Raw genomic sequence first — 18,528 nt, forward strand, 5'->3', positions numbered from 1 at the left:
GAGCAAACGCCAGACATTACAATAAAAAGTAATGTAAAGCATCAGCAACTGTTTTCTGCCAGACTAAGACAGCAAAACTGCATTTTATTTGTATTTTTAGAGGATACACAATGACAGGAACACAAAAAAAGACTACCTAACAAGAGCTGGTGTATACAAATACACACATGCCTATTTTAAATTTACATAATTGCACAGATTTAAACAATGATTGAATATTATCAATAGTATGAGTGAAGTTAGAGAAAGATTTTAGGAGACAGAGGCTCACTCAGTCTTCACATCATTACTCACGCATGCACACAACACATATAGTTGATGGTAGCTGGAATACCATTTGCACACAATCCAATTTGAATCCAATTTGATATATAATGCATGTTTGGCAGTTTTTCCCACCTCCACTCCGTCTTATTCGTTGCATGGGCACACAAAAATAATGATTAGCAAGTTTTTTAAATTTGTTTTCCCTCCTGTCTTTTCTGGCTCATATCATCACTCGTCAGTCACTGAATCAATCACTGATGTTTTTCTCCTTCTCTCCTCTTTCCTCCTCTGTTTTTCTCGCCTTCTCCTCACTCCCACTCTCTCTCCTTCGTCTGTCCATCCATCCGTCTATACATCTTTAAAGTGGTAGAGTGGTTCAGGTCATTTCCATACAGTTTGCTTAATGTGTGCTGATGATAATAGCCTATCGACCTACTCCTCCACACATACATCCATTTTCTTCCCTCGTTCCTTCCATCCATCCATCCATCCTCTGTTCAGACCGGAGGGAACAGTAGACGAATGAAAGGAGGGAGGAAGTGGAGGGCCACTTGATTGAGCACTGATGGTAACAGGCTTCAGCGCTCAGGCTGAGAAAGTACAAATACATTTGTCTCCTACTGATTTCTAATCTATCAATTTTTTACATCAAAAATGATCTGATGTGATTGTATTGCACAGAAGTGTGATTATATAATTTTTTTAATGTTTAATTGCAATCACACATCCTCTAAAACTTAGTGCTTGGGCAAGCGTTCTTGTTAATGCTGTCAATACAGCTGATTGTAAATTAGGCAAAAATACCAAAAATTCAATAGTATTTTCCTCTCAAAGGTGAAAATTATGTGGTTTTCTTTGTGGTCTGTGATAAGAAACTGAATGTCTTTGAACTTCAGGCTATTGTTTAGATAAAACATGCAAATTTAAGAGAATACATTCTGATATTTTATACACTGATAATCACCAGATGAACCAGTAAGAGTAAAAACTCCTTGTCAGCCCTAGTGCACCTTTAAAGCACTCATGTTAAATACAGTGGAGAAATGGACTTCTGTACAGGCCCTGAATAACCTCACATAAAGACAACCAGATACTACTTGATTGTAAAAAATAGAAATATTAATAAAGCTTGTTTTACACCTAAAAAATGGACACTCCAATTACTTTTTAAATTTTTTCTAAAATGTTTTTTGCCATAACCATACTTGTGACAATACTGAGTGGGACATTTTGCAGTTGCAATATAGACTTTTAGAAACAAGAATAGAATGTACATTTATATTTTTATTTTGGTGTTTAGATATATTTATTTTATATTAGTACTTGTTTTTAAATTTTATTGATATATTCTATACGTTCCTACTTCTTTTAAGACTTTTGAATGGGAGCATCTGTAACTAAAGGCAATTTCCCCTCAGGGATCAATAAAATAATTCTGATTCTGATTGTCAGTGCTTCTCGTGGAACTGTTATTTGATATTAATTATGTGCTGATACCGATCCAACCTGATCCGATACTTGTATTTACCTGGATAATACAGCTGCACAATGCACACTTCAAGTACTTTGAAGTTATTAAAATCAATCCAGTGTATATGCTTGACAGTTTAATATCTCTGCGATTCAGATTCAGATTCAGACAACTTTATTAATCCCAAAGAGGGCAATTAATGCAATACAAGAAATATTGCTGCATCGTAATAGTTTCTTAAGGATTTTTTATTTTACTTTTAGAAAAGTAACAAAGTAAACCAGCTAAATATAGTTTTATACGGCTATTTTCACAATTTCACCCAATGCAGCATTTGTTTTTTTAATAAAACAACTAAATAAACAAACTCAAATATCTTATATTGCTCTCAATTCTATTGCCTCAGAAATATCTATCACAAAGTGTGCTCTCTGATTACAAGACCTGTTTGACAGCGGACGTAAACAATAATTCGAACTCGATGCTTGCTCAAAGTAACCTGTCCTGATCAATTAAAAAATGCATTGATCAGGCTGATACCAATCCTTTCAATCCAATTGGGAAATTCTTAACAGTAACACTTTCTCAACAACCACAAATATATCTGACATTTCTTGTTATGACCACCATGATCAAAGACACCGATGCATCTGCAACAATCTGCTATCGACCAATATACTGTATGAACCTGGCCAAGTTACCAATCTAGCTATCCTCTGAATACTCAGCGTCCTTCAGAGTCTATTCATTTATCACTTCAAATGGAATTTACAAAGAAACATATTAGGGCTGCAAAGCATATGAAAAATTCATATTGCAATTATTTTGGTAAAGGTACACTTAGTGTGTGCACCATATACTAAAATAATTTTAAACAGTGAACTAATCCCAAATAAATCAAGTAATTCCCTTGTATGTTTTCAGTATTTTTATGAAATTCAGCCACTACCAGCAGTGGGCCAAGTTGTGTGTTTTAACCACGAGCCATTAGCTTTTTAGCCATTGTCATTATCCAATATCATCCATTAGCTTTAAGCTATTAGCCTGCCTGCATTATTTAGCTGCTCCTCACACACTGGAAATGACTGAACCTTCCAGACAGATAAGTCTATCATCTTCGGAAGTAATGTTACTAGTCAGCAGTGCTGGCTGGCCTGGACAGATCCATTTATTGACCAGTAATATAATTTTTAAAAAAGTGATAACATTGTTCCATTGTTAACTGTTGTTGTCATGCGCTGCATGTGGTCATTAAATTGGTAGCAGGATTTTATTATTTGGTTTAGATCGATCCACATTTTGGTCGCTCTTAGATAAATACTCTAACTGTGTGTGTGTGTGTGTGTGTGTGTGTGTGTGTGTGTGTGTGTGTGTGTGTGTGTGTGTGTGTGTGTGTGTGTGTGTGTGTGCGTGCGTGCGTGCGTGTGCGTGTGTGTGTGTGCGCGCATGTGCATGTGCGGATGGTTGCTCCCTCTGGAGCAGTGCAGGAAGAGCAAGAAGAGGATGTATCTGTTGCATCATGTCATCTTTTTATCTATCCTTTTTGACAAAAGGAGCTGAGACAAGCTCTTTTACCTCCACCACAACACACAGTTATCTGTCAGTTACTGTCTGCCACAAGGACACACACACACAAAAAATACAAACACTCTTTGAAGCGGAGGTGTGTACATTTTTAACTTCAGTCACTCTCTGCTCGCTCCCATTGGTTTGTTACATGAATCTGATTATTACAATCATTGGCCTGCGTGTAAATTAGCAGTGAGCTAGCAGCAATGGACTTTTTGCTGGCTTTGCAGACTCACAGTATTTCACCATGTTAATTGCATAGATGGACTGCTTTGGAGAAGACTGTATTTTGGCCATTGAATCCAAATATAAAATACCCTACCAGTCAACTTTGTGGTCAAATGGTATTACTATTCCTGGATAGTGCCGTGAACTTGATGCAGATATAGAAAAGAGGCTGTTTGCAGGGACCTCCTTTGGTTCCCCTGATGATTTATTAAAAGATAGAATAAATGAAAGTAATGTTTCCAGGCATTTTCGCCCTCTCTGGTGAGAGAAAAAAGAAGAGCTTCTATTAAGTAGAACGAAGCTCATATTAGATGATTAGAATTATCAGTGAGTACATTTCCTCTTGCATATTGAAGAGAAAATGTACTCTAAAACATAGTCACTCCATTAAAACAGCTCTTGCAGATAATGCAATTTCTGAAAGCAGAAAATGGGCAGTAGGTTTAAGTGTCAGTTAATCAGAAGTCAGGTCTCTTTTTTTTAAGATTCAGCTATCATACAAGTAAAAATCCACCAGTGATGAGGCAGAGACACAGTGACATCATTGTTTTGCATTTGGGAAATTCTTATTTCTTCAGCAACAGATAGCACCATTCACTGACATTGCTGTGTCCATCCACAGTGATCACGAGTTTCGTTGCTAAACACGAACATCTCCAGTGAGGCTGTTCAGATCATCCATCCATTATCTGTACCTGCCTATCCTCTCTGGGTTTGCATGCGACAGGTTCTCACATTGACTGCCAATAGCAGTTTGGAGACTCCAGATCCGTTATCCTCCATGTTCTTGGAATTATGGGAGGTAATCAAAAGAAAACCAGATATGGAGAAAACAGGAATACTCCACACAGAAAAGCCCCAGCTGGTTGGCAGATTCAAATCCACAACCTGTTTAGCTGCTGTGGGGAAATGGTGCTAACACATTACTGTAGTTGTTTTACAAAATGATGAAGATGGGAACATCCTGGTCAGCTAACGCAAACTACCAAAGTGCAAATCTCACAGAGATAAAGGAAATTAAGCTATGAAACAGCGGATGTTTAATTACAGTTCTCTTGGAGCAAAGCTGCTGCAGAAGCATTAATAACTTTATGAAATGGTCAATAAGTGAAGGTTTTCTTGGCCTGAAGCACAAAATGTCCACGATACTTTGTGTGAATACTGTGCGCATACCATGTGTGAAAGCTTGAGTCAATACCAATTACTTCATTGTGTGCTGAGATTCCTAACTTTGAAAACCATCTTCCTAGCCCTGATTCAATGCTATCTTTTTATTTATCCTTCAGCTTGCTCAGGATGAGGGCAGCCCAGTCCGAGGCTTCGGCGTGGTGGAGTATGAGAGTGCAGAGCAGGCGGAGGCTGTGCTGATAGAGATGGACCGAACACTGGTGGGAGGACAGGAGGTCCGTCTCTCGCTCTGTACCCCCGGCACCTCAGGGAGAAGCACCCTGGCTGCACTTATCGCCGCCCAGGGTATGGTGAGTATGATGCACACTAAAGTGCGGCCTCCGCTGCATATTTGTTTCCGAATACAAGCTCCAGAGTAGTAATAGTAGGCCCAAGAGTGGTAACCAGACCCAAGAGTGGTAACCAAGCCCAACCAGGACCCAACATGTCTTCTGTTTTTTATGTCTGGACCACGCAGAGCTCAAGCACTTTCCAATGACAAATTTTATTTGACATTCTCAATACTTAGCTTGGCTACATGAATATTTAATGCCTGAAATAGCTCATGTGTTGCTTTCATGCATTGTCGATACTAAAATGGTGTGACACAAAACGTGCTGCTTGTATAGATCTTCTGTGCTGTCAGGTTAAAGATGTGCGTGTGGCATCCATGCTTTCACAGACACTGGATGTAAACTGTAACTGTGACTTGACTGGTTCTGGGAGGCATACAACCACAAGGTGGTAATTCTAGTTTATTTTTACACTATATTTTATTGATATTATATATTTTAGAACTTGAAGCAACATGTCCAATAGACCAAATCTGACCTGAACATCATTTGTAAATATGTGTCCAAACCCAGCCCAGCTCATTGTATCTCATCAGACTCAGGTTGGGTATCCAAACTCCAATGCACAGAACATATTTTTTTGAATCTGGAAAAAAAATGATCATCTCCATTAAAGCATTTCCTCAAATCCTTACAGTGTATCAACAAAACATCAGGCTTATATGTAAACACACATTTGTATACATCATATATCTGATATACATACATACACACATTCTCTGACTTAAATAGTCCCTGTGGCTGTGGTATCCCTCCTCCACTGTACTGTGGTATCAGAGAGGCACTGACATGATAATTATAGTTCTATAGACTGATTGGGCTCCTCCACCGTCTCCTGCTGCCTAAAATACACCAAGCCCACGACACAGTATGACACCCATACATACGAACACACACACATGCATTCAGAGAGAAGCAGCAGACTCACACAAGAAGTGAATATGAGTGAGAGCTAAAATCAGTTGTGGAAAAGCAACAGTATGTGTTACTCTTCATGAGTGCATGGATTTATATATAAATGTGTACTTACAGGTGCAGAATTTAGATACGACAGTGGGTGAGTAAAATTACAGGCTGAGTCTCAATGTTTTAGCAATCAAAATCAGTTGCGTCAATACTGACAAGCTTTTGCCTATATGTGTGACTGAGAGAGGCGGACAATTCTTGTCCAAAATGTTTGCTTTTGTGGAAATTGTACTTAAAAATTATAATCGTCTAACGTTCAAGGATGAGACTTAAATGTCTTGATGCATTCACACACTCTTCATCCTGTCTCTGCCTCTCTGTGACTCATAGTCTATGTAAAGGAGAATAGTGATCATTGGGAGGGAAACTAGCAGTTAACTGAATGCATACTATCTTTACTAGCTGATCATAGTATTGACGGATTGTCCATCTGTCTGTCCCATTCTCATAAACACAATATCTCAAGAGTGTCTTGAAGGAATATTTTTCAAATTTAGTAAAAACATCCACTTGAATGCAAGGATGAACTTAGCAGATTTCAGAGGTCAAAGGTCACTGACTTTGTCCGTTTTGATTATGTGAACGTGAAATCGCAGGGACATCTTGAGGGAATTTCTTCAAATTTGGCACAAACTTCCACTTGGACTGGATAATAAGCTGATTAGTATTAGTGCTCAAAGGTGCTCAAAGTTCAGTGTGACCTCACAAAACATGTTTTTGGCCATAACTCAAGTATTTCTACGCCAATTCTGACAATATTTCACGCAAATGTCTAAAGGTCAACTTCACTGCAACATCATTAAGTTTAACTTGACTGCCATGTGGAGGCAATAATTCTAGTTATTGATGAATTTTATGTTTAATGACATATTAACTGAAACAATGTAAAATCTTGGCCTATCTACAAGTCTTTATTCAAAAGTAGACAATGTGAAAGCAGGGTCTTTTGTTTGTTTACAGTGAATTACTCTAAATATTACAGTAAATACATACATTAGTGTAGATTTAGGAGGTTTTCTTGTTTGTTTTTAATATGTCTTTAAATAGAGTCCAGTGAACTCCAATAATACAAAGTTAATAATGGCACTCATTCACAGTGTCAGTGGCAATTTGGTTGTGTTTTGCACATTGAACTGCCTAAAGGCACAAATTATAACCATACTTCTCCCGTCACATGGAAAGAATTGTATTTTCACATGAACTGCAGGTTTATGGTTCATTATGAGTTACCCATAGGCCACGGAAAACCATTATAGCTTGCTGCTTTACTTTAACCTGATGATAAATATTTTAGATTACACTAATTGAGCTTATAGAGGGCGACAATTTAAAGTCAGAGTTTGTAGCTTTTGAAGACCTGAACGGCAACACTGCTTAGCTAATTTTGACACAATATTCCTGAGCCAACACTTACATTAGCCCAGGGAAGGTGCTATAAGTAACTCAGTCTAACATTGAGTAGAAATGTGAGGACTTTTGATTTTTATGAAATATGTCTGACTGCTGTATTCTTTGTGGTTTTATTCCTGGCTGTTGCAGAGAAAGAAAGATCAGGCACAGGCAAAAGAGGTTGTGGCCTTGAGATGGTGGAAAATGCAGAGCAGTAACGGTCACAGAGCCTGAATTGCAACAACGAGAATGAAAAAGACATTGAGAGAAAATGTGTCTTTGAATAAATTAGCTGAGGAAGATAAGGCAGCAGACGTGAAGGAAAAAGGGGGGATTGGTTTAGACCAGAAAAGGAAAGTAGGAGGAGGAAGAAGTAGAGACAGGAAACGTTTGAGGACTACAAGGTTAGTTCATTGCCCCGAGGCTTTTTTTAAGATTATTACCATGAATGTGAGCAGCTGGTAAAAAGAAACATCAGACCTTCAGAAAGAGATTGGGACCTACTCCTGGCTACAGTTCCCCTCTGAGGCGATTCTCTCATTTCTTCAGCATCTGAATGTGAGTGTGAACGCCGAGGACCAGATGGCCTCCTCCTCCTCCCTCCTCCTTTTTTCTCCCTCCATCCCTCTCTTACGCGACACTTCTCGCCTTCCCTTCTTCGCGGCTCCCTTACCTCCCTGGCGTGTGTGTGTGTGTGGGTGTGTGGGTGTGTGGCTGGATTTTGTGCCAGTAGCCAAACAGACTGATGCATGCTGACATTTTCTCCAGCAGAAAGAAAAGAAATGAGAGAGCTCTCCTCCTCCTCCGTGTCTCTCTTCCCTTGAAAGACGCTGTCAGCTACGACTGGCCTTGTTCAGCACCAACACACACACACACACACACACACACACACACACACACACACACACACACACACACACACACACACACACACACACACACACACAGACCCACTGCTGTTTTTCTGCAACACACAAATACAACACATATACACATACTGTATGTGTGCACCAGAGTCTTCCTCTGTTGCTGACAGGCTGGAGTCAGACCCACTCCATCCCCGTCAGTAATGCTCTCTCTTCAGGATGTGACAGGGAGGAAACAAGGTTGACTTGAGCTGAAGTCATGCTGTAGCTCAGGGGCAGACGAGGAGGAAATATCACCATCCTGCTAATGTTGTTTTAAATAGCCGTGTCTTTGGGCCAGACAGCGAGCAGTGCCGCCACACTGTCAGTGCTGAGGAGGATCTACAAGGGCCACTCCATTCAATTTGACGCAGTCTAATTCAATAGGATTTCATTTTAGTCCGTTGGATTAAATTTTGTGGCGTAATGAGTGATTAAATTATTTGGGGGATGTGCCTCACAGTGTGTCTTTCGATTAAATGCAAGTCTGCGGAGAGCCATTGAATTCCAGGAATATCAGCTCATATCAAATGAAATGTAATCTTTTCTATTAACAAGAACGACATAGAATTATATACAAAATGGAGCTACAACAACACTGTAAGACACATTGAATACAAAACACAAAGTGACTAAAACCAAACAAAAGGGCTGAAACAAGTAGGTGAATAGTTAATAGAGGTAGAGCTGCGTGCTGAAAATATCAGTCAGTAACTCAGGTAGCAGTCACCGTCTTGATAGATGAATGGTTAAGACCGGATTAAGATGCAAATGCCTGCTTCACTTTCAGCAGGGGCCCTTTGTTGGATGTCACAGCCTTTTCTCCACTCACTTCCCTCAAAAACCAACTTTACCAATTCTGTAGTCTTTTGGTTACTTTTAAGAAGAAAAAGAAGTTGACACATGACATATCACACACAAGCCATGAGAGACGCGATCAATGATTAATATGATGCTCCTTTATCACACAGATCAGATTTAAATGTTATATTTGACTTAGAAGAAAGACACTTGTGAGCTGTATGAGCTGCATTAGTCTGTGTCCCTTTTCAGATGTGGAATCTGTAGCATTTCTTGGTTCATGTTTCATGTCATTTGTTTTTCACACATAGATCCTTGTTATGTAGCTTTCAAGCTCTCTGCCACATGATCAAGGCAAAGTATTTAAAGGTCCTGGAAATCTGTTTTCTATATGAGTTTGTTATCATCAAGCATGACATCCTGTGCAAACACAAGATTATGCAAAAGTTCAAACTGTTCTAAAATTTCACATGAAAAATTTTCTTGTTGTTGTTTTATTTTATTTTTTAACTGAGGGCTTTTCACTGGTTTGAATATTTCTTGCATATTTCTATGCAATAATTGGGATTCAGCAATAATTGAACCAAAATCTGATGACAGCCGCTGGGTTGTTTGCTCATGTTGGCAGGTCACTGTCAGTTAAACCTGATTAACTCAATGAAGTCTTTTTCCTCGACTTAATGATGCTCTCATTGTTGATCATTTGCTGACAAATATTTCACTTTATTAGAAATAGGATTTGAAGAATGTTTTGGTGGCTTTAGAATCAGATTTGATGAACAGAAGAAAAAAAAGTAAGACAGTCTTGTTTGTGCATTTTCTCAGTGTATATCTTTTTTCACACCTCAGATTGCAAGATTGCAGCAGATTGCCATAACTTTTGCAGAAAAATATCTCAAGGTTTTTTCTAAACATGTAAAATTGGCAGATAACTTACGAATATGTCTGAAATGTCTGAAGGGCGTCCTCTACTTTTCCTCAAGTTTCTACTTCAACTTTTTTCATCCCAACTCTTCCTTCTGCCTGTTTTTCACATCTCTTTTTCCTGTTTCCATCTCTCCTCCTGCTCCTTTTGTGTTTCTCAACCAGCTCTGTCCCTTTCTCTTTTTTTCTTTTGTCTCCCAGATCAACTCCCCTCTGCTGACATTGCAGACATACCCGCTGATGTAAACTAGTGTAATGATTACTACAGCCATCAGGGACTCCTAATGACAAGATCAAAACACATACTGTACACCCCCCACCCCCACCCCACCACACACACACACACACACACACACACACACACACACACACACAAACACACACACACACACACACACACACACACACACACACAGCCTCACTTTTCTTTTTCTAACTTGTGTATGTGTGTGTGCTTTTTTTGTTCTCTAGATTCTGAGTAATAGGAAAGGTCTGCTGCCGGAACCCAACATAGCCCAGCTGTTGACCAGTATGACCAACCCTGCTGCCCTGCAGATCCTCATGAGGCCGTACCACACTGGGAAAAGAGGAGGTATGTGCTGCTGCATTGAGCAGAGATCAACTTTTTTTGTTTGTTTGTTTTTTGTTTTGTTTACTGACCTCACTTTCACAGTCTTATTTTTCCATAAACCCTCTTAATTGTATCATGACTGCTTTTAGTCCACTGAATTATACATAATGACCTTCATCAACTTGGGCTATTACTGTGCAACGACCTTGTGCTAGCTTGATACTTTGTCATGAGTTGGATGGGAGTGCAACAGAAAAGAGTGAGAGGAGTGTTGATGGACATCAACTGGTGGTGTCATATATTCCTTTTGAAGTAAAAGGTTGGGTCAGGAGAACAGAGAACCACCCGCACAATGAGCTGACAGAAGCGAAAGGATGGGTGTGCCCTCTGCCTCTCTGTGATATAGTCCTGCACATCTCTCTCCACACTCACAACATGATGATGATAAAACACAGTGCTACATAAACACATAAGCAAGGACCTATGATAAATAATTGGTTATTTCAAAAAACCTTATGTATGTTAACCCTATGTAAAAAATGTTGGGTCAAGGTTTTCTTTTGCCTTCTTTTATTTGCGTGTGGGGAGATAAAATTGGTCTTAAATCTTTTCCTGAGAGGCATGAAAAATTCTTCGAAAGCATTCAGTTTAATTTGCCTTAAGCTGTAGGAACCATGCTATGAGATGACACCCATTTAGGAAGTCTGATGTGATCGAAATCTCTAGGAACATGTTAAGACATAACGCAGCACGGACAATCTGCACCTTTGTGAGTTGAGATAACTCTCCATATCAGCACATGACAGTCTTTTGTAATTGTTATTCAAAAAGTGAGTACATTAACAACACAGTGTTAGAAGAACAAAGCATATTTACGGTCGACCAGTGAACAAAAACACAAACCATCAGTAAGTGTTTCTGCTAAGAACTCAATGGCTGAATAAAACATCTTATCTTATTAAACAAGTTGTTTTGACCTCACTCCCTCTTGATTTTAGCTTTGTTTACATTTCTCATTTCATTTTCTCTTTGTCATGCACTGAGCCTAACTGTTTATCAGACTGAATTCATTTACTGATGGGCTTTGCCGTTTCCAACGCTGATTACAAAATGGCGCTCAAATTAACACGTAGTGACCAGAAAGAGACCCAAATAGAACACACAGATGCAAATGAACTATAAAGAGACACAATTGAACTACAAAAACAGGCAAAACAATGCAAAATGATTTGAAAGAGACATGAAACTACTACAAAGACACAAAACAACCTCAGTGAGATACAGAATTAATGATATTGTCTCATAAACCACCCATGTTTGTAGTTAGTGCAGTTGCCTTGTTAAACTGCATGTAAAAAGCCTAACTTTAAAAGAAATAGTTCATCAAATTTGCATTCATGCTGCACATTTTCAATAATCTTTGAGGTTTTAGGGCAAATCAGTGTCATGAATTCATTCTTTTGAGTAGTCTTTCTCCTCCAGGGGGGTCTCAGAAGATAATCAAAGATCCACTGTAAGAGTCTGTCCCTCTGTTAGGCCCTCTCATATACTGTAATCACCTCGTGACTGCTTCATTATTTGATGAATGGCTAATCAGGTATTAAAATGAAATCGTGTGACATTACTGGAACAAATGAGAACAGGAAGGAGAGAAGATGGTAGAGGTGGGGGAAGCTCTCTTAAAGAAGAACATGCACAATTAAAGGCTAAAATTAGGGCTTTGATTAAATGTTAAACTTTCTCTACCTTGTCTGGAAGCTACCATTAGCATTGACGCTTACATTTATTATGAGGTCTTGTGATACAGATAAGTAACACACACGCACAAAAAAGCTGAAGAGGGAGTGTGTGGGTGCAGTGTGGCAGTCGCCTGGAGGTGAGAGAAGCCTCACTAATATGAATCCTGAACTGAACTTTAAGTGTGTGAATGTGGGCAAGCCCTCCTAAATTTTGGAAATGTAACTGTAACTTAAAAATAACAAGCCATACTGAATAGGATAGATAAATGTCAGTCTTCTGGTTGTTGCCATGGTGATTTGGTAAGTTAGAGGATTGATTACACTGAAAAAATAGTGTGTAAATGTTCATTTCATTCAACATTGTGCAATTCAAATTATTCAGCATTACAAATAAAACCACACAGGGTGCTGAAACTGTTTCATCAAACTAAAATTTAGCAGTACACTGCCTTTCCTGAAACTTCATCAGAATGACAGCAGAAAGAAGTGGTTGCTTGTTCATAAGTTTCTTTTTGGAAGAGAAGGGATTTACATGCACAAACTTGCACAGATGTAACCATATTATTTGATTCCTCAGCAACCAGGTTGTCTTTATTGCAGGTATGCCGCAAGATAGAAACACAATAAATTTGACAGCCGTTAGCCTTAAGGTTTTTACTGGAAGCATAACAGTGACAACAGCAGGGGTCATCAAATTCAATTATAGTGACTACATACCAGAAAATGATGAGATAACATAAAAAAGTGTTAAATTTAAAAAAAAAACTGTTGTAAGAAAATTAGTTTCTCAAAAGTGTAGACAACTAACTGTATAAGAAATTACATTGTCTCTCATGTACAGTAGCAGACAATTGCAAAAGCAATGCAACGGCTCGAAACATTCCATTAGAAACATGCTGCAGAAAGCTAAAACAAATAAAATGACTATAAACATGATGCAAATATGGAAACTATGCAAAGTCAAACGCACAAACCCTGAAAAACAAATACAACAGAAAAATGCTGCATATCCCATCCAAGTGGATCAATGACCCAAAACACTGGGGATATTTGTTATCTGCACCTCTGTACATGTTAAATCGAATCACCAGGTATCATTAGGCCAAGTGTTGTCTGTAAAATATTCAACCTGTCAACAATCAACAGTTTGATCAAGGCTGACATTAAGTTGCAGATGATAGTCTGATGCTGTTGTTTTGTATGAATGTAGCGTTAATACAGCAGCCTCCCACTCAAGCTTAAGTCAGCTGTGCATCAGTAGTAACGTGTCATCAACATAATTTAGCCATTTAACCCACTGACACTGAATATTCACAAATCTTGATGTGTCTTATATACCTCGGTGTGATAGCCTCAGTTAACCTACTACACCACAGCTTTTCAGCATTTTCTTGTTTCTCTTCTGATGTGACAGCATGTTTCTCTCCCCAAAAAGAGGGTGCAGCATTGTTGATGGCACAATGCCAGTGTGGGCTCATATTCACAAACATTCTGAGAATATGCTCAGAGGTCTCTTAAGTTAGCATAACATTTTAGCAGGAAGTCCTAGCTTATGATTGATTTAGGAAAATTCTCAGTGAAACTGTGCAAGGAAGGGACAGAATCTTTCATCTTAGTGAGGACGTGTTGTTGACCCCGGTGCTAGTTATGACACATTCTTTTAACAGATGTGATTGGTTGTCACATTTAGAATGAATAAAATGAACTGCATCACAATATGAATGTGCTTGTTGTGTGATCACGCAGCTGCATTGTAACTTTTTCCAGTTGCAAATATTTTATTTAGTGTTATGATCCCTTTTTTTTCTGGCGTGATATTGTTATTGCATTGGGTGGGAAATGTGTACGAAACCCCAGTAAGACTGACCACAAGCATCATTCCTGCACCATCTGATCTTGTACTGTCATCCAGTGTTTGGAGAATATTTTTTCTACCTTTTTGTCTTTTCATCATTTTCTCCTCTGCTTAAGAGACTCTTAAATGTCTTGTAAGTCCTCCTCCCTACTTTTGACAGTTTTTCACCATAGAAGCTATCTTAAAGGCTAAGATGCTTTGTGTATAACTTTTATCTTTACCAAGACCAACTCTTATCTTAATTTTAGTAGAATTTCGTCACTAGGAGAAACTCTTTGCACTAGGAAGCTTTGTGAATACGGCCCCTGGTCTATGCTTCATTGTATTTCACAGTTATTTAGAGCTTAACATTACAGGGAACATGTTTTAATTTTATTCGTACTATTTCAAATCTCTCTCTTCAATTTATGCATTTTTACAGATGCAGAAAAAAACTTCCCAATTTGTGAAAAACAACCAGTGAGATGCTGAAGCGGCAGGCAGTTTCTATTGTTTTTAGGGAAACTGTCAGTATACTTACTAATGACAGACTGTTTGAAGTTTGCATTTTTTCTGCTTTTCTTCCCTGTATTGATTATTTCATTGTTGTTTGTCTGAGCTTCTTTTCAACTGCGTCGTCAACATCAAAATGGAGTTCAAACTTGGAAAAAGTTACGAGGGAGGCAATTTGCTTTGTGCTAACACAAAATCTCACAAGTACGTTACTCGTGCTCATTATGAAAACAGAAGGCCATGTGGTTGTTTGATGTGCTGTAAATGACTGATAGATTGGTTGTCTGACTAATGATTCTGCCTGTTGAGATGATGATTGATTAATGCATTAGTGGAAATGAAAATGCAAAGCAGAAAATCGCAAAGAGCAGCTGTGATTGATGTTTTCATTCGTTGTTTATTGGTGTTTTTAGGAAAGTACGGACGTCACACCAGCCTGCCGTTCCTCAGACCTCCTCTCACCACAGCTCTGCTTACACTGGGAAAAGCACACCAGGTCACAATAACATCTGCATGGGATTTTTTTTGTGTATTTGTTAATGTGTTTGTTACAATAATGTCTGCTTTTCTGTACCTTCCAGAGTGCTATGCTTGGTAATGGACTGGTCCTCCAGAACCTCTTGCATATGCAGCTCGCACAGCAACAGCTTCTTCACATCAAAGACAAACGCATCAGCAGCGTAAGACACCTGTTCACCGGTGTGTTTTTGTGTGTGTTTGTGTGAGTGTTTGACAGTTCGCACAGGTTAGTGGTGAGGGCTGAACATATTTGTTTGCATGTGCATATGTGCTTCTACATTTCCCTCCTCAACACTTAATGCATAATGAAACTAAACAACCACCAAAACCCATACAACCTAATTGCATCTTGTCTGTTTAAAAGGAAGACCTCGAGGTGTTGAAGTTTCCCTCCACGTTTTTGATTTGCATATTTTGAAAATGTCTCTGTTGTTTTCTTTAATTGCTGGAGGGAAAGTTAAAAGTCAAGGTGACCGATGTTCCGAGCATTTGATGTTGTTTTAGAAACCGAATGTTGACAATTCAGAATTCAGAGGAGAATGCTGTTTATATTTTTCTTTCTTTTTTTTGACCCTCCGTCACCCCTGCTTTTCATTAAGTGCTTGGATTTTTCTTTTATACTGTTTTCCTCATCATTATCTCTTACTTTCCGAATAATATTTACAGTTGTAAGGGTGCAGAGGAGAATGGAAAAAAGGAGAAAAGATGATGATATATACTTTTTACATTTAATGTACACTCCTCTGAAGTGTAATTGTGTAATTTACATCGTATGCATGATACTTGAACACTCACTGTGGTGCCTTCCTCTTCCTAGCTCTTATCTCTGCTTCCTCTACCTTCTCCCTTCTTATTGCTTTTAATAACTTATCTACTTTTGCTTTCTCCTTTTACTTTATAAAATCTCCAATTTCATATCTCCTCCTCTCCTCTCTCCATCACAGGTCTCCAGTCTGCTTGGAGACCCGTCCAGGCTGCTGATGCAGAAAGCTTTGTCTTTGCGGCCTCCAGGCCTTGTGCCGCTGGGGAAAGGCCTCCTGGGAGACTCCCCTACAGGTGAGCCGGCCTGAGTATTAGTACGCCCTTGTCAAATGACTTACAGTGTCATTACTGCAGACTGTTGGGACCTCATTGAGACCTGCAGTACATCTTTTACCAGGGTTTTTTTAATGCTGTATTTATCAAATTTGTGTGTTTTCTTCTTTCACTTTTTCTGTCATCTCCTATTGTAAGAGCATGTGAAAAAGTTTAGTTTAGTTTAGTTTAGTTTAGTTTAGTTTAGTTTAGTTTAGTTTAGTTTAGATGAGTTAGTTCTGCAGTAACAGCACCCTGTTTTGTACTTTAAAACAAAGTAGTGCATCTGACTTCTTGTAATAGGAGCAGGTGGCACATAAAGTAATGTCAGATGAACTGATTCGATTTTGTCAGTCAAAGGTCAAGGTCACTGTGACTTTGCGTCTGTCTCATTCTCGTGAATGTGATATATCAAAAATACCTCAAGGGAATTTCTTCAAATTTGGCACAAATAACCACTCCACAATGTACAAATAAGATTTTTGTGGTCAAAGATCACTGTGACCTCACAAAACATTATTTGGGCTGGTACTCAAGAGTTCATAAGATAATTATGACAACATTTCACACAAATTTCTAGTAAAAAAAAATTGATGAAATGATGACATTTTATATCCAAAAGGTCAAAGGTCAGCTTAACTGTGACATCATAACAACAGCACTTATGGTCATTGCTCAACGTCGTACCTCAGGAACAGAAGGGGAGACATTTGGTTAAAGACTGATCTATTAACAGCGACCTTGAGTGTCTTGAAACTGTGCTGACTGTATGGATCGTGTGTTGCCGGGGGGAAGATGTGTGTGAAGGATCCATGCTTTAGAATATGTAGCTTCTTTGCAGCACATCCATATTTAAAGCATTGAGAAGCTCAGTAAGGAGTCCTAAAACCCAGAAATGAATTAGCATTTTAGAATCTCTGGTTCCCTTGTTTTAAAGCCAATGGGTTTGTTTGAATGTGTCTTTGGGTAGGAGCCTGAAATAAGATCTTTGGTTAACACTAGCGTAAGAGACTTTCACATTTTGTTCTACAACATAAAATACATCAGTAAGTACCCCACTCTGGAACTTCAAAGCTTTTATGCGTCTTTTAAAGGCGGTCGCTAACAAGTGGCTAAATGAGAATGCCATCACATTGAGCCGCGCTGAACTCGGCTTTGCAGCATCATAGCAGTGGAAACGTGACTGTAGTGTAGTTTGTTTACAGCTTAAAACATGCTTTTTACTTAACATTTAGGCTTCAAAAATCCTGGAAGTGGTGTTCATTTGTGAAGATTATTTTGCTGAACAAAATGTGTGTGTATCATAGATGTTTGTTTACCATAGAACTTATTTTCTGCAATAATCCGAAATCAAATGGAAAAAAATCCCACAGGCTTTTTGACAAGGGAACCTATGTGAGGCTTAACCTCCTGGTTGGCCTACAGAAAAACGTCAGCCCTTGGGCACTCTATTGCCAACTGTCATGGCTACATATGAGTGTGGACAGACATGGACTAAAACTGTAACTGCAACTTGACCGGCATACAACTGCGAGGCAGTAATTTTATGTATTTTCTTTAACAGGATTTGATATTCTAAGGGATTTTTTTTACTTGCTTTCTGTATACTACCCTAAAACTGAGCAGGGGAAACACTGGTTTTGCCAACATGGACATAGCACATAAAAGAGGACTACATTATACAGTGAGATGACAGTGGTGAAGCGATTCACCCCCGCACCTCCACCAAAAACAGAACTTTTACCTCCTACATTTATACTCCCGGTGAATTCCTGTCAGCTGTCTTGTTAAATGTGCTTTAACTGGAAGCCAATATCCTGTTAAGGCTGTTAAGATAAGCCAGCTGCACAACTTCATATCCCAAAACAAACCCTAGTTTTGATTTAAAAAACAAGCTTACATAAACCCAGGCTGAGACAAACTGTTTCAAGGAGTAGAGCGGCTACATATGCCTACGTATCCCAAAGAGTATTTGCATCTTGTCATACAAAGGACCCCTTTTTCTTACTGAGTGTGAATTTTGTATTAAATGTTTTACAGCTGGTATTTTTGAACAATGTAAGCACAGAAGAAGAGAGGGTTATACATGCAAACCAATATATAAATGACCTTCAATCATAACGTGTTAATGTCAGGTATCAGTGTTACCCCTCTGCAGATTCCTGAATGCTTCACAGTTGCACGTTACTGTAAAACGCATCCTCTGTAAAACTGCAGTTCATTTACAATTCAAATCTC

At 38.8% G+C, this 18,528-nt stretch overlaps 1 protein-coding gene across 2 annotated transcripts in view; it reads left to right on the forward strand.

Annotated features, from left to right (window-relative positions):
- raver2 (ribonucleoprotein, PTB-binding 2) overlaps positions 1-18,528 on the forward strand; it is a 117,717-nt gene that overhangs the window by 74,188 nt on the left and 25,001 nt on the right. For both annotated transcript variants that reach the window (XM_088077541.1, XM_042482901.2), the window contains exons 6-10: positions 4,822-5,013; positions 10,512-10,632; positions 15,111-15,193; positions 15,279-15,377; positions 16,161-16,272. In XM_088077541.1, coding sequence (XP_087933667.1) covers positions 4,822-5,013; positions 10,512-10,632; positions 15,111-15,193; positions 15,279-15,377; positions 16,161-16,272 — 607 coding nt within the window. The remainder of the gene's footprint in view (positions 1-4,821; positions 5,014-10,511; positions 10,633-15,110; positions 15,194-15,278; positions 15,378-16,160; positions 16,273-18,528) is intronic.

Source organism: Plectropomus leopardus, chromosome 5 (genome assembly GCF_026936395.1).
Source record: "Plectropomus leopardus strain MGB_pleo_1.0 chromosome 5, ASM2693639v1, whole genome shotgun sequence".
Classification (NCBI taxonomy): Eukaryota; Metazoa; Chordata; class Actinopteri; order Perciformes; family Serranidae; genus Plectropomus; species Plectropomus leopardus.